Here is a 21961-nt window from a genome sequence, read left to right as displayed (position 1 = left end):
AGCTCTCTCCAGTCCCTCCAAAGCTAGCTGCTCTGGTTTCTCTGGACCCTCAGCTCTGTGTCCTCAACTTGGGGTGCCTTACAGCTCCCTCTGTATTCTCTCTCCTTAGACTATAGCCTGGAAACTCTGAAAATCCCAAGACTGACCTCATTTTCTCCATAACTTTCCTTGTTGCCTATTGTCATTCGTTCTCAAAACCATATTTTTTCATGTAATTAGTCTGTGTTTTTGATTGTTTCAAGTGAGAGGGTAAATCGGGTTCCTGTTATTTCAACTTGACTATAAGTGGAAGTCTGAGTTAATACATTTTTTTAAAATTTTGTTTAATTTCTAATATGGAAAGTAATGATAGATGTAACTGTCATAAACAAAAGCTCTTTGGGGGTCCTCAGTAACTTGAAGAATGTAAAGAGTTCCTGAGATCAAAAAGTTTGAGAACCAGTGGTCCAGGCCATCATTTCCCAGTGCTCCTTGAGATGTTAGTGGTTCCATGGACAACTAATTCAGTGCAAGGCTTTCTTCAAGTTAAAACAGACTCCTCAACTACAAGATCTCAAGGCCTTCAATCTGCTAGCATGCAGTGTGAATCTACAGGAACATAGATAGATGGCTGTAATGCTCCCTGAACTTAATTGATTGTGAAGACTTTTTAGAACTAGAGTTGCCAGCAGTCCTCCCTAAATATACCAAACCACCACAAGGGGCTGAAAATATCCCAAGTGGGTCATTTTTAAAACAAATGCAGCATGCGGCACTTTAATATCACATTTGGATTACTTTGGGGCTACTCTGTTGACTTACCTCCAAATGATGAAAGTGATTCCTCCGAGAACAGAGCCTGCCCAAAGCCAAATTCCCTTTTCCACTCCTAGAACCACTGGAAGCTAATTTTATAGTTTTGGAGTAGCTGTTTTGCCATGGCTCCCAATTTAAGAATAAATTTAATTCTGAAAGGGGGGTCTAAACTTTATCAGGCAGAAATTTCAAATTACCAGGTACCTGGCAACTTCATGTAGAATATTTTCCTATCAGATATCTATTAGCATCTCCAGTACAATTTGGGAAACATAGTTGGATGGGAAATGTTGGCTCTGTGTGGGAACAGTTACAACATTCTGCTTATCTACAGCACTGAAAAATTTAGTGGTTAAAAAGGCATTTTTGTTCACAGATTTGCAATTTAGGACTCAACATAACTCACTTTACTCCACTGGGTGTCAGCTGGGATGGTTCAAAAACTGGGGACTGGAATAGCCTGAAAGCTTACTCACTCACATGTCTGTTAGTTGATACTGGCTGATGGGGAAGATCTTAGCTGAGGTTATGGCTCTAATACTTACATGTGGCCTCCCCATGTAGTCTGGGCTTCCTCAAAACATGGTGGCTGAGTTCCAAGAGTAAGCATCTCAAGAGAAAGAGGCAGGCAAGAGCTGTGTTGTCTTTTCTAACCTAGCCTGGTCCATTATACTCTGTTAGTTAAAAATGAGTCACTAAGGTTGACCCTTATTCAGAGAAAGGGGAATTAGACTCCATCTTTTGTTGGAATGTCAAATAATTTGTGCATGTGTTTAAAACAACCACAGAAAAAAATCAGAAGTTACTCCGTAAATCTTCTTCAGTTCAGCCCAGTCCCTTTATTGTTAACTTCCCCAGCCTGCTTACCAAAAAGACCCTCCCCTCTCCCACGGTGAAACTTGCCTTATGGAACATGTGAAGTATTCAAGGCTATGATATAAATAACCATGAATTCTTTCACCTGGTACACCCTCAACTGACCTTTTCCTACCACGTTTCTGCTTTTTTTTTTTCTTTTGAGGTCATATAAGATTAAGATGTATTCACAGATTAGGCTGGTTCAACTTTACAAATACACATTACAGACTGATATCACACCCTGCCGCTGAAAAATAAAGGGTTGGATTGAGTCTGGTAATGAACTAAAAGTTTCTGGAGAAATAATGAAAATATACCTTATATAGTCTGATATTCCTTTTCTCCCTGAGCCAGCTGAATATGCCAGGACAATGCAGCATTTGCTAATTTTGCAGAATTGAGATTTGTGAGAAAAACACAAATCCTCAACCCAGTTTCTAGGATTAGTAATTCACTATCAGATGAGAGTGGGGAGTCTTTAAAAAGTCACACTGAGCCTCAGATTCTGTAGTTGTCTGTAGGTAGCTGTTTATAATGATCTTTAGATCGAGATAAATCAAAAGAATTTTTAAGTGTTTTAACAGTATGCCTACCCTGGGTTAGCGTACCTTTCTGAGAAGCTTGTTAGGAAGGCTTCGATGGCTCCACCCCTAGAGATTCTGCTTCTTTGGGGCCTAGGAATCTGCTTTGTAATACTCCCAGGTGACTAGTGCAGGTTGTCCAGGAGCCATGCTTTAGGAAACTGCTCCCAGCAAGAGAAGAGCAACTACTGAGCTAGAGTGGGGCAGGCAGGCAGGAGTTCTGCACTGCTGAATTAATTGCCAGCTCTGAAGAGCCGGAATGGCGGGGCCTGTTGCCTAGCAACCCTCACTCTGGAGGCACACTTGCCAGCTTAGAGAGAGCCACCTTTTGCAACAGCTGTAATGCAAACATAAACCTGGTGAGTCAACCGCTTAATGGGGTGGACTCTCTTTAACCAATAAAAATGAAGGTGGGGACCCAGATGATTTACCACTAACCGACATCACAGCACTCCTCCAAAAGGTTAATTGAAAGACACTGAACACTAAATTAAGCTGAAGTTTTATTTAAAACGTAAAAGAAATGGTTCTTGAAATGCTGATGAATAAAGCGAAAAGATATAGTGCTCTCTTCCTACTAGTCAGCTGGCCTAGCCAAGTACAGGGCAACATACAGTACTTAAGTACTGGTAGAATTTCACAGCAGTTTAGTGTTAGATTATCTGTGCCTAGATTATGTGGAGTTTCTCAGTGTGTGATCTGGGTTCTGGGTTTGCGCCTCTACTGAGCATGAACAAGGGCTCCTGCCCCTTGGCCATAGCCAAATCCCTTGGGCCCAAAGTTTTTCGCATAGCATCCTACAAAAGAAAAGGGAAGAGTTAGTGCAAGTCCATTAAGCTTTGCTAGCATTGCTTAAGACTGATGTATCAACAGACATCCGTAAATTGAAAAAGCTGTTGGCTATGCCAAGAAGAGTTCAACTTATTTAAGGTGTAAAGTGTTCCATGTAGTAACTACGTTAAAGCTGCGAAGGTGAGTCCGAGTCTTCTGGTTCCCTAGTGTTCAGCTCGTGGTCCCAGCTGAGTTACAAGTATGCAAATCGGGCCAGACAAGTTATATATTTGTCTGTGACCTTCATATATTCATATGCTTTGCTTAAAACATTAAGCTGAAAGAAGACTATTGTTTGTTTTTATTTGCAGGGGAGTTTTAAATGACCAGGAACTTAACTTACTGTATCATCAAAAATGTTCTGTGGTTTTTCTGTCATCTGTAAGCATCTCTAGATCTTTTATTTTCAGATACCCAGCTTTTCCCCATTTTCAGAGTGCTTTTCGTCCTTTTTTTTTTCCCCCTGCTAGTGACATTTCCTTCACTAACAGCCAGTGTGAGATACCCATATGGACATCAATAACTGAAGTTAATTTTACCTTTACAATAGATTTCACCTTCTTTCTCAGTCAGAGTCGTTGACTCAAGACTCTTCCCACACTTGGCACATCGGAAGCAGTTTTTGTGCCAGGGCTGGAAGAGAGGAATGAGTAAGTTTAGATGCTGTGGCACAGTGGCTAAGGAAGATCAACCCAAAACAGGGTCCTGACTACTGTGGGTCAGCCCCAACCAGAAGGCTGAAACTGCACCCTCTACATTCTTGGTTGCTTGCAAAAGGGCTGAGTTCAGACTTCATCCACAGAAGACACGGACCAGACCGGGAGCTGTGCCACGGAAGGGCCGTTTCCCTAAGAGCTGTCTGAAACCTCGCCGCAAGCCCTGTGTGCTCCTTTGACGACCGCCTCCTTTACGGTTGAGAACACTGCAGCTCAAAGAGGTGAAGTGGTTAAGCAACTTCTTCAAACCAAATTAGCATCAGGTGCCCTAAGTCACTGCTTTTTTGGGGTTTTTTTCCCTTTCACTACACTGAAGAACCTGCAGAGTCCAGGTTTGTTAAGTCTGCCCTTGTCAGTTAACACCTTCAGGAGCGCCCCCTATGAAAACAAGGTTCTTTTAAACACAGATGTGATTTGTCAAATAACGGCATCACTTCAAAAAATTAATGATTCAGATGGAAATTCGATTAAGAAAAAGTTTAATTCAGGCATTTATTTATAAGGCAGAGCACCTGAGTGGGCTGCAGCGGGGCCTGTGGGAGAAAGGTAGTGGAGAGTAGTCATCCGCGGCTCTTAGCTCAAGACGGCACTTTACCTTTCCAGCTCCAATGATCTTCTCGGCAGCGTACACAGAATCCCCACATCTGGAACACTTCTCAGCACCTCCGTATTTCTGAGCAAATTTAGAAGTGTTTGGATTTGTCGTAGGCCTGTGAGGTTGAACACTTGTGGAAAGGGGAGAAAAGGAATTAGGCAAGATTTTCCAAAGGGCCCTTATAAACCTTACAAGGCAGGCACAATGGCACTCTGGGACTTAATTGCTATACTGTCCCTTGGCTGGAGGCCTCCACAGGCCAGTACAGGGGAAAGAAGGAGGAAGAAATAAATCTCAGGGGCTGGCCAGTTATTATTTTAACCTATTTATGGGCTCATTATTGTTACAAAAAGACAGACAAGGCTCCAAACTTAACTGTCTGTCCCTCTGAATCTAAACTCATCAGAATTCATTGAATCCCCAGTGCTAACCTCTCCACTAAACAATTAGGCTGTGTTTTATGAAAACCTACCATAGCACATATTTTCACCCCACTTCATATCATTATTATTATTATTCATATTACCACTGGAATCACAGCTAGCTTTTTTACTTCACAGAAGATAGAAAAAATCAGTAGTAACTTAAGCAGTTAAGTTCTGCACATAGGTCAGCTGACTTAGGCAGTAACTAGGAAAATTAAGTATGTTTTACAGATTACTTAATTCCCCAATATATTAGGGGAAAGTATGAATAAATTACATTTTTCATGGGAAAATATTTTAGAAAGTTTGCCTATTACTCTGTGATCTGTTTATCTTTACTTTTTCTCTGTACAATGTACTGTTTTTGTCAGTATTTACAGGTCACTAGGTAAACCTTGTTTTCCTCTCACTTCCTGTAATTTTTTTCCATTCAGTATGTAGATGTACCTACCATGTAGAACACCATTCTGGGCTCTGAAAAGATTTAAAGGCTTTCCTAAAGCCTTACAAGTAGGTTGAGCAGATAAGATGTGACAAGAGTTAGCACTCTGCAAAGGGTAGCTAAGTGTCAATTTTTCCTACTAGGAAAACAATTTTATCCTAGTTATATTTTATTAAATAGGTTACATACATATTTAAAGTGTTAATTTAGGAATACTGCCTTTTCATAAAACAGTTTATTCAGACTTTACATGTATCTTTAATATCTTCATCTCCACTATATCCATTTTTTAGTCATTTAATGGTTTTCTACACTTCTACCTAAGTTGTTTAATATACAGCATTTCTTGAATCATGTTTGATGTGTCCACTGGAAATTTTATTCTAAGCAACAAATACCAATTCCCAGTACTAATTCACAGGACCGAATTTTCCATTGTCCCTAATATGGGCATATTTTTTTAAAAATCTCCACAACCCACTGTATATATAGTCAGCCCTCTTTATCCACAAGTTGTGCATCCACAGATTCACCCAACCTCGGATCAAAAATATTCGAGAAAAAAATTCTGGAAAGTTCCAAAGAGCAAAACCTGCATTTGCCACACGCCAGCAGCTATTTACATAGCACTTGCATGCTCAGATTTTATATCCGTGGGGTGTCCTGGAACCAGTCCCCCATGGAAACCAAGGGACACCTGTACTTACTTTTAAAAGTGATCTTTAAAAGCTATTCACAATGATATCCAACACTTGCAGTTAGGAGTTTTCCAAGAAAAATTTCCAAATCTGCCAATCATATTAAGAAGAACTTTATATAGATTATCTCCCACCTCCCTTCCAGCAACCTCAGAAGCCATGGTTAATTGCTACCTCATATGACAGATGAGGAAATAGGGGCTTACATTTAAATAACTTGCTGAAGGCCTAGAGAATTAGTAAATTGGTGAGCCTGAACTAAAAAATGCAGGTCTGCCTCAATGAAGATGTTTCTGCCCACTCAGTGGTGCCTCTTCAAGAGATCCCCCCAAAGCTGTTTGGTCCCCATAACTTTCACAATGACCACGTGCCATAAGGGCAGTCCAGACTGCAGGTACTCCCAGAGTTGTCATTAAGAGGGGCTTCTGGAAAAGGAAATCCCTACACCTGGTCCTGCAGGATGAGTAACATGTGGCCAGACTAAGAAGGGGAAGAGGCAAGGACACAGATCAACACAGGCCAGCATAGAAGGTTGGCTAATTATTGGAGAATATGGAGAAGCAGGAGTAGATAAAGAGGAGGGGCCATTGGTCTTTGTGACTTAATCCCATGGCCACAATTGCTGACTTACTTTTGGGGTCATAGATGAGTTTTGTTTGGGGGGAATGTGTACAGGTTTATGTGTTTGAAATAAAATCTTGGGAAACAAGAATAGATTTTAACAAGTTGGAAAGGGAGAGCAGAACAAGAACAATGAACTTTAACAAAGTCAGAGGTAAGCTGGGGTCCTGCAAGTGATGGCATGCAGCAATGAATGCGTCAGCCCTCATACAACCGATGCCCAGCAAGGCACCACAGCTCAGAAAGTGAGTGTGGAAGAAACAGGAGAACAGAGAGGTGGGCCTCGATGCAGGACAGCGCACAAGTATGCGGGCCAAAAGGACAAAAGTTCAAATCCTGGCTCTGCCACTTACCTGTGTGAGCTGAGCCTTAGTGTCCTATCTGTAAGGTAGGGACAAAGTAACTCAACTCAGAGTTACTGTGAGGATTATATAGAATGAACATAAATGTTCAGCAGACGTTATTTCAGGCATACCATAATGCACTGTGCTTAAGATCATAAGCTTTGGAGTTACACTGGGTTAGGTTCCAGGCTCTACAATTAACTAGCAGTGTGACTTTAGGCAAATCACTTAATTCTCACTGTCTCACTTTGTTCTTGATTAAGATAGGAAACCCTACTTATAGGGTTGTGAGGATTACATGAGTTACCATACATTATTGCATGGTGTCCAGTCTACAATAAGGGCACAATTAATGGCCTTGTCCAAGGAAAGGCCATCTTATTGGAGTATTACACAGTTTTGGCCTCTTCAATATAAAATGGATGTGGAAAATGTGAAGTTCAAATGAGGGAATTAGTCAAGAACAGGAATTAAATTCCACATGAAGAAATTATGTCTCAACATGAATTACTAAGTGAAGTTTGGCAGATTTAGCACTTTGGTACCGAAACCTTTAAAATTTAGTAACACTAACCTCATAGAATCAAATACAGGAAATAATTTTCATTTTTAAGTAAGAATTGTAAGCTAGAGAAAAGTAATTTCTTGGTGAGGAAACATTCTTACATGGAAGGGGTGACTGAGGAATTTTCATTGACTGCTTAACTGCACATGAGAAATGCATCTCATGATTCCGATACTACATTTCTCCATCATTTGATTTCATGATGTCTGGTCTGTGAAGTGCTGTGAAACGGAAGTAAATTTAAACCACTTGCTTTTGAGAACATCACAACTCCTTGATAACACCTCATAATGCCAAAAATCGGGACTGGAAATCACTGGAATAATCAATAAGAACTTTGCCAGGTCCCAAACTGTCCATTATTTCAAGCTTAAAGAAGGGTCATTAGTTTATACTAGAAAATCTGAGTCATTGTCTTTGATTCTTTCAAGCTAAAAATCTGGAAACTCCCAGATTCCCATTCACCAAGCAACATGAATTGCCACCATGCCTTCCTGAAGGTCACGTGGTCTTGACTCACCTCTCGGGCTTGATGCCCAGCCTCTCGCCCCGGTCCATGTTGAGTGTGCCCGCGCCCTGGCCGTACCCGTAGCCTTTCGGCCCGTACTTCTTTCCATAGCAGGATTTGCAGTAGATCTCGTCATCGTGAATTGCCACTGTTGTACTATCTAAATTTTTCCTGCAAACCACTGAGGGGGAAAAAGTTAGACTTTAAAAATATGCCAAAGATTGCCTTTTTCCTTAGAACAATGGTGGGGCTGACACAGGGCCTGGAAAAGGTAAAGGCACAGGCTCTCTCACATTCCTAGTTTATTCTCTGGTTCCCAAAAGCCACTGGAGAGCACCTGGACGGCCCGCTACCTGTGAGGACGATTTGCGTTCCTCCATGGATACGATGGTCATTTCAGAAATACGTTAGAATTTTAACATCCTGAAGCCTCAAACTTTTTAGTAGGATCTGCCCCCCAGACAAGAGGGAGAGAAGTTTCCAAGATGTCTATAATTACACGAACAAAAGGAACAAAACTAGCACTTTGCACCCAAGACCCTTGCTCCCAACCTTCAACGCTCAATCTTTTTCATCCCCTTCATCCAAGTATTAAAGAACAAAAGGGTAGGAGCGCCTTGGGCAAGCTGCCTCTGCAGCCCCTCCTCCCCCAAAAGCACCCCCAGGGATAAAAACGGTTTTAAATCCAGAATTCTAGTCTTCATCACTAGTCCAGAAGGGAAAAAGTGTCTTCTTTCATCTCGCCACCGGCTTCTCCAGCAGTGATAAGTATGTCTGAAAATCGTCAAGTGGTTTAAAGTCTGCATTTGTTTTCCCTTCAGTCCCAAAGGAGAGCACATTCTTTCTTGATGGATTTCTTACCACATTTCCACGTATCCCACTTCATAAAACTGCCAAATGTCATCATGTTTTATCCAGACATTATTTCACTTTCTAAGACTTCAATTAAGCTTGAGGAAAAAAAAGACTTGTGAGAGAGCTCACTGGAAGCACAATCGGGCAGCAGGAAACCCAAGATTAGTGCAGTAGAAAAGGGGATTCCCCCCGCCCCTTATTTAAAAGAGAGGGAGAAACAAAAAGAGGAAGGACAGAAAGAAGGGCAGGGAAAGGCGACTAGCTGGCTGCTTCAGAGTAGAGTTAAATGATGAAGTTTTTATTATCTTAGACTGAAGTCTTCTCTGGTAGAACAGAAATGACATCATCTACTTTGAACCTTGCTGTTGAGGTTCAAGTACTGAAATATGTCTGCTTAAAGTTAACCTAAAATTGTACACTGCTGAAGAACAAACACCCTTAACAGACAGATTAAATAGAAAAACTGGTTTTAAACACATATTTATTAACCGGAGCAAGTTTAAATGTAATGAGATTTTGACTAGAGCCACCCCTTTCCCCCTAGGCCTCGTCTGTATTCTCTGCAGTAAAATTCTCCTAAGGTCTGCAAACTACTCTGAATTATTTCCTTAAAAGGCTTTAGTCAGCAGAGGCACATATTAGGAAGGAGTAATAAAGATGACCAGTAAAGACCTTGACATTTAATAAACACTGACTTGATTACGGTGTAGACATCCTGGCTTAACCTAGAGGAAACTTAAGAACAATTTCTCAAGTATTTACATTTCCTCTTTGTTCACATACTCTCTTGGTTACAAAGCTGCTGAAAAATATGGATTCCTTTAAAAAAAATTAACTTCTAAGAGAAGAAATGGTTAAACCAAATCTGAGAAATGCTAGCTATTATGGAGGCGTACATAGCAAACATTCATATGTTGTATTTGTATTCTTCGTAACTGCAACTCTCTGTTGTCTGTTTCTGGTCGTCTGCAAAGCAGTTGCTGTATAAAAAGGTCCAGACACCTTAAATGCTGGTGCCTAGAAGGAGAAGGACAACTAAAATTTGTGAGGGAAACTCTTTCTGAAGATTATTACTTAGTGTAACCAGACTTCTTTTTAACATAGGCAGTTTCTAACAGTAATTTTCACTGCACAGTACTCTAGATATAGCGGAGAGCTGCACAGACGGGTGGGTTCCTCACGTAACAAATCCTTCGTTCAAGAAAATTTTGTCATTTGAATCAGAAGCTGATTAATGTTGAGCTTCCTGAAGCGGCTACTCTCCTTTTTTAAGACTGAAGACTTGGTTGTCCTGAGAAGGAATCTGCCGGGGAGAGGGGGCTTCTCTCCTGTTCCCTTTCTCTCATTATCAGGTACTGACCATCGTTGCAGCAGACGCCCACGTGCTGGTTCGTGGTCTGCCTCATGTCTGTACCAGCCACTCCGGTAATTCTCTCTCTATAAACAACAGTAATTCCCCACCTGCTTCTGTGGGATTTTCATATCCTACTTCCTTTCCCTCAAATTTAGGACATCAATAACAAGAAATAACTCTGAATATTCACTACCAGAGAAGACAGAATTTGAACTTCTAGACATGTGAATTTCACCTAACAGTGTGGCGAGAAACCAGCCAGTTAGATTTCAAAGAGAAGGAGCGCTGCCAGAATGAGAAAGCTGGGGCGGATGGGGAGTGAGCCGTTCATTCAGGAATCGGAGCCAAGCCCCTGGGATGTGCCAGGAACTGTGCTGGGTGCCAGACTATAAACAGCCCCGAGGTCTCGGTGAAGCGGGGGAGACAGACGTGACAACAGATAAAGTACAGGGGGTGCCAAGTGGAGGCGAAGCGCTACGGGGACCCAGAGGCCAAGGGTCTGGGTCGCCCCTGCTGTCCTTGCTGTGAGGCTGAGCGCTTGCACTGTCCATGGGGACAGACAGGCAGAAACCACGGGGCTGCTAAAATCATCCTTGTTAACAAAACCACAGTTTCTTCCTGAAATCGGTGAACTGAAGCTTCTGACACACGAGTTGTGTCCGCGCGAGCGCGGGCAGGGGGGGGAGACTCACTGCACAGGAAGCAGCAGCGGTGGAAGCTCCGGCCATCGCACTGCACCTCCTCTGCGTGGTACACAGTCCTCCCACAGGCCCCGCACTTGTTGCCACCTCCCCAGACGGGCATCCTGCAGGAAGACAGAATCGTTAGAACGGACCCCTACCGTACGAGACGTCTCACACGCCCCCTGCAGGGCTTTTTACACCAGGGGACAGCAGACAGCGTTGGTTTCTTTATAACCTGCCCTGGCCACATCTGTAAAAGACCTGCGTTCCTCCAAAGTAACCTCGTCTCACCTCCCAAATCACAGCCCTCACTAGGAAACGGGCTTGTCGTGCACAGGTTTTTTTCTCCTACAGGACAAAGGACCTGCGTTTAGTACAACAGTGCAGGTCGCCAGGCACAGAACAAACTGCCGCCAGCATCCCCGGGAGTTGAGAAAGCAGCTTAGGGAGTGGGAAGGCAGACGCTGCCCACGCCCAGCCTCCAGTCGAAATGAACTGGTTTAAGGCCCAGCTGAAGAACTTACACTTGGGTGGAGGTTTTTACATGTTTCATTCATTGTAACATCACCAAATTCTTAACCATAGAACATACATGAGCTATGACACACTTCTAGGGAGGAGGGAAGTGCTGGGCGGCCCAGCAAGATTAAGCTGTATATTTTCTGCTCAAGTTATGAGAGATTATAGCATAAACACTTGTTTCTCTGACTAGCACAACTGCATGGCTGGAGCCTGGGAGTAACCACAACGAACACCCATCCAGGTGGCTATCATTTAAGTTTCTGTGCTTCACTAATCCCAGTGTCCTGAAGTCCAGCCGACAGTTGGTTTTCCCTCTCTGGTGGGCCTGTCCGTCCACACAGAATAGGCTACCAAGTTGCCTTCCTGGCAAAATGAATTGTTTGTTGACTGTGTCCGAATAACCTCTGAGCAATGTGGCCTGGGGGTAGAACTGGAAGTTTAAAACCTTGGCTATCTTGCTGTGAAGTAGCGCAACGTGTTCTAACCTCCTTCGCAATGAACTGGTCTACCTGGACCCAGTTTAAAACGCCTAGTTCTGAATGGACAGTGTGCTCAAGTGCCTTTGCCAGTACAGAAAGTTGTCCTGCAGAGACAGCGTGTTATGTTAGACCTGCCCTGAGTGGTATCTAAAAACACAGTAGAAGAATTCCTTTCATCCCCACTATCATTTCCAGACTTCCCTTTGCTGAGTGCCATTTGCAGCCCTTGTCTGTTGCGTCTCCTTGGATGAGCTGCTGCCTCTCTAGTAAACAGCTAGCTAAGAAGGCTGAGAAGTCCTTACTAACTCAAGTCTGGCTAGAAAAAAAAAAAGGGACAAGGACAGCTGCTAAGCAAAAGGCTGAAGAATCTTCAGTCCTTAAGATAAAAAGGAGGGTGGAGAAAATTCCTATCCCACTTGCCCAACCTACACCGTTTTGACAATCGAGAACACAATGACTCCCTAAACACTGAGATGAGGCCTTTACACAGGAAAGATTTACAGAATTAACCACTGTGCTGGGCACCCTTCTGGGGCACAGCCTTCTCTGGCCCCGCTTCTGGTAATACTTCCCCCAGATTTTCTCAAGGGCAGCCACCACCTCTTTCTTGGCACACGTGGTTTAGAGAAGTACTTATTAAAATGTGGTCTCCTGGTGACTGTCCACTGTGCTGGCTACCAATTCGAGACAACATTCAGATAAAGCGTTTAGAAAGTTTTCTACAGTTTTATGCCACAACAATCAAGAGCATGATCAGTGGGCTCCTCCTGTTGGACAGAGGACAGTCAGATAATCCGTGTGTATTTGGAAATTAAAATAAAAAGAATGGTCCTTTACCACAGATAGTTGGAGAAGCACTAGTTTAGAGGGTGTGACTCTACCCTCAATTCCAGGGCTGGACATGCGATGCCTCCCTGCAGTCAGATGAGTGCATTCCCCCTCCTGCCATGGCGACTGGTTTAGGAATGGGCACAGGACCCCAAGCCAGTTCAATGGAAGTTAAACCCGGCCTTCGGTTTAGAACTGTGCCAGTGCAGGAGTGGAGTTGTTAGCAGCTGTCTGGAAGAAAAGAACCTAAGAAGGAAGCCAGCACAAAGGAAAACAGAGACTAGTTTAGATAGTCTTTAGCCGCGCCTTGTTGTATCCTGTGCTCTTCAATTATATGAGCCAATAAATTCCCCTTTTTAAGCCTTGGGAGATAGAGCCCCTGGTCCTAGAAACAAACAGGAACGACACACAAAAAGACCTGACTGATACGACTAGTTATCCCTACGTTGTTGGCCTCAACTTGCAAAAAGCCTGTTTTCCTTGTTCAGACAGGAACAGAGTCATTTCTAGGGTCCACAAATGTTACCAGGCTCCTGCGAAGGCATCCATATAGGATTGATATCCAGCAACAATGGAATATATTTGCAAGCTTTTCTTTGGTAGTTGCATAAATCTCTTATTCCTGTCCCTGGAGACTGGTGCTCCATTGTTTAAATCCACAGTGAAACTTGAGCCCGGCTATAGAACCTGACACAAAACTTGGCTTCAGCGCCTGCACTGGCTTGAGTTTGGAGGGCAGTTAATGATATTGACTTTGCCCCATGGCTCCAAAGCTACCCGTGTTCTGGAATGCTCACAGATACAACAGACATCTGCTGGAAGTATCCCATGATTTCTGAGGAAACCAAACACCAAACCCAGACTTGCAGGTAATGACGTCACAGTGACTTAAAATCAGATCCCAAACATCAACAGCCCAGCTGGCTTTTAAAATACTTTTATCATCAAGGCATTTCTCATCATGTTAGAAAGGGTCATCGTACCACCAACCCGTATCACAATTACTTTGGAGCAATCACCAATAAGGAGCCAGACTTTCCATCAAGACAAACACTATCCTCGGTTGTCTCTAAATAACATTTAAAAATATATAAAAACTAACTCATCACTGTGTTACTCTCTCTCTACGATAGAGCAACTTGGACTTTTAAAAAAGGAAGAATATCTTCCCTTTCCTTGTGTAATTCAGGGTTGAATTCACCCCTTGTAAAGTCAAGTCTGATTCTTACTGTACTTGCCACGCCAGCCAAATGTGAATAGGTCATCTTTTCGGGAAACACCTATCCAATACCTTTTCAGCTTACCTTTTAAGAGCTTCCTTCCTTTGAGGGTGGGGACCACAGCTCTATCTTCTCCCACACCATCAACCAGAGTGCTTGGCATATGTCAAAATATTTCATTTCTATTATTTTAAGGAATCCTTCCTTTTTCAACTTGTCTTTACTCTTCCCAATTTGATCTTATGCTTATAAAGACAAAGGTAGCACTGTCCTACTTCTCCGTCACATTCTTGGATTCTCAGTAAAATTTCCAAGTCATTACCTTTTTAAAAGTTCCACTCAGTTTAAAGGCTTTCCTAAGGATTTCTGAATAACCCTCTCTGTGGGCCAGGCTAATGGTGTAGTCGAGCATCCTCAGAAAGCTTCAGATGGGTTTACGTTTTATTTTTTAAGCAGGATAGTGGATAGTTGGGTGTTCCTTATGTTATTCTCTATCTTGTATGTCTGAAATATTTCGTAATGGAAGGAAAGAAGGAGGGAAGGAAGGAAGGAAAGGAGAGATGGAGGAAGACACTGATTTAGACAGACCTGGGTTAACTTCACTATTATAGTGGTTGTGCAATGTTGGGCTTAATTTTCTTTTCTGCAAAAAAGGGGGGAAAGGTAGCTCTCCCTACCTCACAGAGATATTGTGAAGATAAAACACAGTAAATAAATGCCTTGGCAGACATCCAATAACTGGTGGCTTGAGGGTGGGAGGGGCATCTCATGCGGTCCATCCTGCTATCAGTACTCCTATAGGAAACCCCACTGACTAGCATCTATAGAACACAGCTCAGAGCAACAAACAGTAAAGGAAAAAGTTATCTGATTAGTCACTCATAAACCTTTCTCTGGAACATTACAATGCACTGCAAGTATAACAACAGTTCCACTTGCGGGGACTAAGAAATGAAGTTCAAATTTACACTTTTAGGGTGAACCCCTATGCGTGTCTGCTGAATTTGGCAGAGGGAAATGGGACCATCTTCCATTTCTGTCACTCCTAGCATTGCTATGCATATATTAAAAAAAAAAAAAACATACACACAAAAACCCAAAGCTTCATTTTTCCTACAAGCCCTTGGCTGCACTACTCCACAACAGCTGACATTAATCACAGCAAACTGGATTTGCACTGAGCAATCTGGGCTGCATGCCTTTCCCCGATCCTATGCATTAATTTACAAAATGGTAAGAGGAGAAATAAAACCCCACGTTACATACACCTCGCAAAAGAGGCCAAACATGGGCCAATTCCGTTTTTTTGTCTTGTTCTTTGGTTCTCATTGCCTGAAAGAGCTCCAGCACTAGGATTTATCCACTGTGTTGGATTAAAAAGCTTGGTTTACATCCAAACACCTATGTGCAGTTTCTCTTTGCTGCTTCCCCCCAGTCTAAGACACCACCCAGAATCAGTAAGACTTAGCCCAAGAAGAAAATTACTAGAGTCTAAATCTGAGTCACCTTGCAGTAAAGTTAGGTCATTCTCTAGGTAACCAATGACCACAGGGATCATTCTCCCCACCTGTGCTGCGCTGACTGCCTTATTTTAGAATCTGAATGACTCAAACCCATGAATTTTGAGCCTGTGTGCCGCCGCTTGTAATTTAAATTAACTGGTCTGATGCCCAGTGAATCCGTCTATAAACCCAGATTCTAAATGCTTCCAGAAGATTTGACATCTTATGACTACATGCAGGGCTTTGTTATTATACAGAATCTTTGTTATTATGCTATAACTTCCCAAAAGGAGAATCTACTATAAACCAGTTTCATCTTGAGCCACATCCAGAGGGGGTCACTTGTTAAAGAATATGTAACTGTCCCCAATTACAATAATTTTTAAAGAGGCCAGAGTTTGAGAGCTGTAATTAATTGGAAATTAAGCTGCACTCAATGCCCATTCTAGAAAGGTTTTCTTCTGCAACCCAAACTACCTGCTTAGTCTACTTCCCTTATCTGAGTGAATACCACTGAGCCAAGGATAGGACTCTCTGTGTCTTAGTGATGGGCTCCAAGTTCCATTTGGCTTCTTCTACCAAAGGTAAATCCTCAAGCTGGTCTTCAAGAGAGCTCGGCCTCAGGATGAACTAAGAAGATGGATTTTGGAGTCCACACAGTCTCATTTCCCTCATATGCAAAATAAGGGTAGCAGAACCTTTCTTTCAGAGTTGTTAAGAAAATGAGATGAGAAAATGCTTACAGTTGGCATTCAATTATTGGCCGCCTTTATCATCAGTATTTAGCAATGTTCAGTCTTTGTTATCAATACTTATCTTCTCCTACCCATCTCAGTCCGTCCATTCCTTCATTATGTCCCTAATCCCTCTACATCAGGAAAACTGACTTACCTCCCTCCCTCCCACCCTCACCCAGCTAACTCCTGACTTCATTTCTGAATCTCAAGTAATTCTTCCAGGGTAGGGGCAGCTAATAAACACTGTAATGCTGTACTGTTTATGAAGCTCTCCTATAAATCTATTAATTCAACATCTTATAAGCCATATCCTGGGTTGGGAGCTGAGGATAAAAGGGTAAAGGAAGGGTGCCTGTTTCTCAGGGAGTTCTACTTTGGTGGTAGAAGTATGTAAACAAATAACAGCAAAGTAACCCAAATCACAGAAGCGTGTAGAAGGGGCTTTGGGAAGTCTGTATGGTCTGTTGATGGAGGGATGCCAAAACAGTTTCATCTTATTGATTGATTGATAGTGGATTCCTGGAACTATGTTGGAAAAGATTCTGGAGACCAGTCAAGATTCCACATTAAAGATCACTGGGGTTAATAATGTCTGCCATAGAAACTGCAGTGCACGCGCCACCTCTAAGACATTCCAGGGATAAGAGAAAGAGTGTGAACTCAGAATGAGACAGATGTAAGCTTGCAAGTCAGTTACCAGCTCTGTGATCGTGGCCAAGTTCCTTAACATCTGAGCCTCCACGTCTTCAGCTATAACTTGGAAATGGATGAGCGCTCTGCCGTAGGATGGTTGGTTAACGAGATAACATTCGTAAAGTACCTGGCAGAAGCCTGTGCTCCACGAATATTGGTTTCCTTTTCCTTCAGGAGCGCTAGCGGGCCGGATTAATGGTTACCAAACGTTCAGCGGTTAAGTGACTTGCTCAGGTCACTGACCTCCAAAGATGCAGATCTAGGCTCAACCACTCATGTCTGACTCCAGAACCACAAGCTGTCCCCCAAACTCCCATATCTGATTGAAGGGTCGAGAACATTCAAACCACCTGAGCGTGATCAATCCTTGAGCTATCAACTTACACGCAGGAACACCTTCCTCTCTGGCCAGTCTTCATCCACCCACCTAGCAGTTAGCAAGTGTCCTCTATGTGCTAATCGCATACCCAAACTGCTACTTTCAACCAAAACGTACTCTCTACCACTCCTCTCTGCCAACCGAAGTCCATCCTCCTACTGAGGGAAGCCTCCCTTCTATCTAATAAGCTGTCCTTTGTGTACCTCACCCTCACCATTCATTAGTAATTCTGTATCCTGTTGCCACTCATGTCTTCAACTCGGAGGACACCTTGACCCAGATTTGGAGGCTGTCAAATCACACGTTAGAACACAACTGCGCTCTCAGCTCGGGCACTCTGACCTCCACCTGCCAGCCCCAGATAGCCACAATCTGTGCAAACTACGAGCTATTCAATTATTCAAACCATTTAATGTTTGTGTGATTTTTACATGGAGTCAGACTGAGACTTATATGCCAAGACTACTGTTTATTTGCCAAAAGATCTTAGGCTGTTATCTGATCTGTTCGTTTTCTCATTTTAAAAACGGAGATACTGCTTATTTATATCGTAAGGCAGTTTTGAGATTGAACAATACATGTAAAGCCCTTCGAATAATGCCTGCCACATGATAAATAACAGTAATTAGAAGTACTTACGTAAAGCTTACTATACCTATGTTAAGTAGTCTACTTATATGAACTTAATCCTCATAACAGCTGAGGTAGGCATTATCCTCGCTGCATGGGTGGGAAAGCTGAGGTATAGATTATTAAGTGGCTCATAACTGTAAAACCAAAACACAATTACCAATTCAACTTAAAAATACCAGAGAAACTCAAATAGACTATACTGAGTTTATTTGACTGATGTTTCACTAAAACTAAAACACTGCTAGCAACACAAATACAGCAGTGACTGATGTGGCTCTAGCACAGGTTCTTTTAAATTGGGTATTTTCTGTCCTGCTGTGGGGGGTATGCAGATTTGATTCTGTCTTCGCTTTCCTCTTCTGGAGGAGAAGCCACCATGAAACCTAACTGGGAAGTCATGTGGCCCTAATGTATTAAATGGTATGTGTCCTCTTATTAGTCAAGGACAATTAGTAGTACTGTTGGTACAAACAAAAAAGCAAGGAACCTGATAGCCTTTGCAAATGATTCACAATATACTTCTTTTGCTTCTTCCTCTAAGACTTACACTAAAATGTACAATTTTTATAATCAGAATTTGTGCCTGGCTCCTCCACAATCCAGTTTGAGAAAACTCCCGTAAGTCAGTCAGGGTTCTTAACCTGGGGTCCACAGATTCCTTGAAATTCTGGGGATCGCTGAACTTGGTACCATGTACTTTATTTTATGCACCAAAAACAGTTTGAGAAGGGGTCCAGAGGCTTCACCAGACTGCCAAAAAGTTCCATGACACAAAAAAGTTAGGTATTACCATCCTAGGTAATCAAGACCCCAAGTGTAGGGAACCCCACCCAATAGAACACAAGGGATGCCACGCAAATACCAGCCCAGGAAATGATACAGTTGAGGAAACCTGTGAATATCTACAAAGGGAAGAAAGCTGGCCTCCAGGCAAGGCCTAGGCAATACTGTTCAGAGTCAGCAATCTTCTGGAAGAGGCTTTCACTGATAGCTGTTTCCCCCTATATTCAACAAAGAGCAGAACAGAGTCTAATTACAAGGAACCTCTCCCAAACTGGGCTGGGTTTTATACAAGGAACAGCATGCCTTCTGAGAACCCCTGCAAGGTATGTGCTATTACACCCATTTTACAAGATGAAGTAACTGAGACCAGAGAGTAAAATAACTTGCCTAAGGTCATCAAACCAGTGGCTGCTGAAGCTGGGATGTGAATTTGGGCCCAACTGGTCAGTCCTGTCCTTCTCACCATGCTATGCCTCCTCTCCCGCTGTGGGCTTGCTCTCCCCCGCTCATCTGATTTACCTGATTTTTGACAGAGAAGAAAAATTAGAGGCCCAGATGTCCACATTTAGTGGCGGCGTCAAGGCTGGACCCAGGCTTCTAAAGCTCATTTATTACTGCCCCCTCTAATCTATGCCAACATTCTTGCTATTTTAGTATAAAATACAGTTTCCTCAAAATCCAAGTGAGTTGGCAATTTCATCAGGACAGACCTCCAATGAGTACTGCTTTCAGCCCAGTATTTGGCATATACCAGTATCAATCAATATTCGTGAATACATTTGGAGGAATCCATTAAAAAAACTCATGATGGAAACTGTAGATCAAATCTGCTAATATTTCTGTTGTTTGAGTCCAATTAAATCTTTGTTCTCTACAATTGCAATCTTACTCATTCCTTCATTCATTCATTCAATTAACCAGCAATGGCTATGGTCCAACGGTGTGTTTAAGACACCCAAGCCAAGCACTGTGAATTTCAAAGACTCATGGGATACAGACCCCCCGTGTCTACCTAACTTCACTCTGAAAGAGCAAAGGAAACGAATCCAGGGTAAAAAGAACCTTGAGAAATATTGGTAAAGTGTAAGTGGCAGTCAACTTCAGAGGGCAATGACCAAGGAGACTGTGGAGGGAGACCACAAAAGACTTAATAAAATTTGTTCTCGTTTGGTATGCAGTTTTTAACGTATGTGCAACTCACCCTTTAGGAATCCATTGCCCATCTTTCCTGAAAATTTGAGTCAAATTATAGCCAACTCTGTGGCTGTCCTATTTGAATTCTTGGCATTTTTTATAAGTAGAGTTTTAAAACAGGTTAACTAGAAAAGTTAAGAACTAAAGAGACCATTTTTACTGCCGAGTTAAAAAAAAAACTACCCCAAATAAAAAGTATTTATAAAAGGAAAAGGAAAAGGAAAAAGTCTGGTCTGCAGACTGCAAATAAAACAGGTTGAACATTTGGGGTAACCATTTAAAGAAATATCGTTCTACAAACGTCCTGGCTGGGTGGGGGGGCGGGCAGGGCAGACCAGACGTGGGTGTCTCCCGACTCAGAAAACCCACCCTGCCCCCCCCCCCCCGGGGACTGCCTACGTGGAGCTTTGGAACCGAGGACGTGATTTGCAGGACCTGTTGCAGAATTTACAACCAAGCATTCTTGCTTTCCCGGTTTGTACCTGAATGGTAGAAAGTTCCGGAAAAAGCTGGGAGTGATCAATATGACGTTTCACTGCTGTGCCTTCAACATTTAAGGTTCAGCGCTCGGTGGGCAGAGACCACCAAACAATGGGGATACCAGGAGCTCTGTACCGCAGCAGGGGAAGGATTTCGGGCTCGACAGGCTGGGGGAGCCCCCTCAGCACCCCCAGGGCTCCGAACCAGCTGGGAAGGTCGCCCTCGGCGTGCAGCACACTCGGGGCACAGGAGACCCCGAGACTCGGATCCCGCCCTCCCCTTTGCGAAGAGAGAACGCGCCACTGGAGGAGGGGGCCCTAGGCTACTAAAAGGCGGATTAGCAGCCCCGCGAAATTCTCGATCCCACCTCTCTCTCCCAGAGAAACCGGGATGGAGGTCGCGCACGATTATTTCTCTGCGCAGCGGACCCGGGATCCGAGAGCAGGGCTGAGGCGGCCACGGGGAACGGGGCAGGTGTGTGGAGATCGGGGCGCAGGGGTGAGGAGGATGGCTAGGGGGACCAAATGGGGACCAAGATGGGGACATCGGAGGATATGAGAGGGGGCGCCGGCAGGGCGGCCTCCGCATCCCAGGAGGCTGAGGGAACCCCACCCCCGGGGTCGGCGGAGACGCCCGCACCTCCCTACTCACTCGAGTCGCAAGCAGGACCACGCACCGCGGGCAGAACTAGCGAGAAGCAGTCGGAGAGAGCGCGTCGGGAGTCCGGGAGCCGGGACGCAGGGAGCGCCGGTACCTTTTCAAGCCCCCTGTGGGCGTGGCCAGTAGGTGCCCCGCCCCTACTCCTCCGCGCCCCGCCCCGCCTCGCCTCGCGGCGCCGCGGTGCGCCGCGCCGCGCCTGGCCGATTCCCGGACCGGCTCGGAGGGCGGGAGCGGGGAGCTGCTCGCGGCCGGGCTCCGGGGTAAAGACAGCGAGACAAAGGCAGAATCCCGCCTCTTCCTGCTGCTTCCCGCGCGGCCAGCATCTTCCCACGTAGCGGGACCGCTCCCGCCGACTTTACTCCTCTCGCTCGCAACGGGAGCCCGCAGTTTCTAGAAGTGGTTAACCGGAGTCGGGAAAGGAGGCTTCCTCGCCCTGCAGAGAGGCCGGACGGCGGGACTGTCCCGTCGGGAAACAGCCCTCGCCGCCCTGCTACGTGCCCTTCCGACCGCGGTTGCCAATTCTCCTTTAGGAGGGAACAGTCCAAGGTCGAGTTTCCAGCAGTAGAAAACCGGCCAGATCGGGAGTTTCCACCACACCTTCCCTTGCCTTACCCTTATAAGTAAACTCAACGTGATTAACTTCCCCAGTGGACAAGTATCCGCTGGCCCGATTTCCAGCTTCTGGGAATCCGCAACATTCCTGTTCTTAAAGAGCAAAATTTCTCATCTAGATTAAATAAATGACGTTACCAAAAAAGCCTCATTACTCAAGTGTTTTGCCTTTCCCACCATCGGGGGGCACGGCTGCACACGCTGCCGAAGGGGTGCAGGGGGTGCGGAGAAACCCACCCGGAAACCCGGGCGCCAAAGGGCCTTGGGATTACATTTGTCGGTATCAGAAAAGCCCAGGGACAGCAGTGACAACCGAGGGGACCTAATACCTGAACTACAGGCTGATTTATTGTTTTAGATGAAAAGAA

General features: G+C 44.1%; 1 protein-coding gene across 3 annotated transcripts; it reads right to left on the bottom strand.

Moving 5' to 3' along the window:
• Nucleotides 1-2724: 2724 nt before the first annotated feature.
• CSRP2 (cysteine and glycine rich protein 2) lies at nucleotides 2725-21114 on the bottom strand. 3 transcript variants are annotated; one of them, XM_060306441.2, is made up of 7 exons: nucleotides 20973-21090; nucleotides 19035-19166; nucleotides 10881-10993; nucleotides 7992-8160; nucleotides 4377-4506; nucleotides 3605-3698; nucleotides 2725-3031 (listed from the first exon to the last, which is right to left on the bottom strand). In XM_060306441.2, the coding sequence occupies exons 3-7, from the start codon at nucleotides 10990-10992 to the stop codon at nucleotides 2955-2957; spliced, it is 582 nt and encodes a 193-aa protein (XP_060162424.1). In that variant the 5' UTR covers nucleotide 10993; nucleotides 19035-19166; nucleotides 20973-21090; the 3' UTR covers nucleotides 2725-2954. The 3 variants fall into 3 exon arrangements, with proteins under 3 accessions (XP_060162424.1, XP_060162425.1, XP_030722085.1); XM_060306442.2 differs by lacking the exon at nucleotides 19035-19166 and having other exon boundaries at nucleotides 20998-21114; XM_030866225.2 differs by lacking the exon at nucleotides 19035-19166 and having other exon boundaries at nucleotides 20973-21108.
• Nucleotides 21115-21961: the final 847 nt, after the last annotated feature.

The sequence above is a fragment of the Globicephala melas genome, chromosome 10, assembly GCF_963455315.2.
Source record: "Globicephala melas chromosome 10, mGloMel1.2, whole genome shotgun sequence".
NCBI classification, from domain to species: Eukaryota; Metazoa; Chordata; class Mammalia; order Artiodactyla; family Delphinidae; genus Globicephala; species Globicephala melas.
The sequence above is the reverse complement of the archived record's forward strand: the minus strand, read 5'-3'. Positions and strand labels throughout refer to the sequence as shown.

Excerpts from the sequence above, each read along its gene's own strand:
- CSRP2 (XM_060306442.2), bottom strand. The coding sequence starts at position 10,992 with ATGCCCGTCTGGGGAGGTGGCAACAAGTGCGGGGCCTGTGGGAGGACT. Across the intron at positions 8,161-10,880 it reads CCGCTGCTGCTTCCTGTGCA|TGGTTTGCAGGAAAAATTTA; the intron begins GTGAGTCTCCCC and ends TTTCCCCCTCAG. Across the intron at positions 3,032-3,604 it reads AGGTGAAATCTATTGTAAAG|GATGCTATGCGAAAAACTTT; the intron begins GTAAAATTAACT and ends TTTCTTTTGTAG.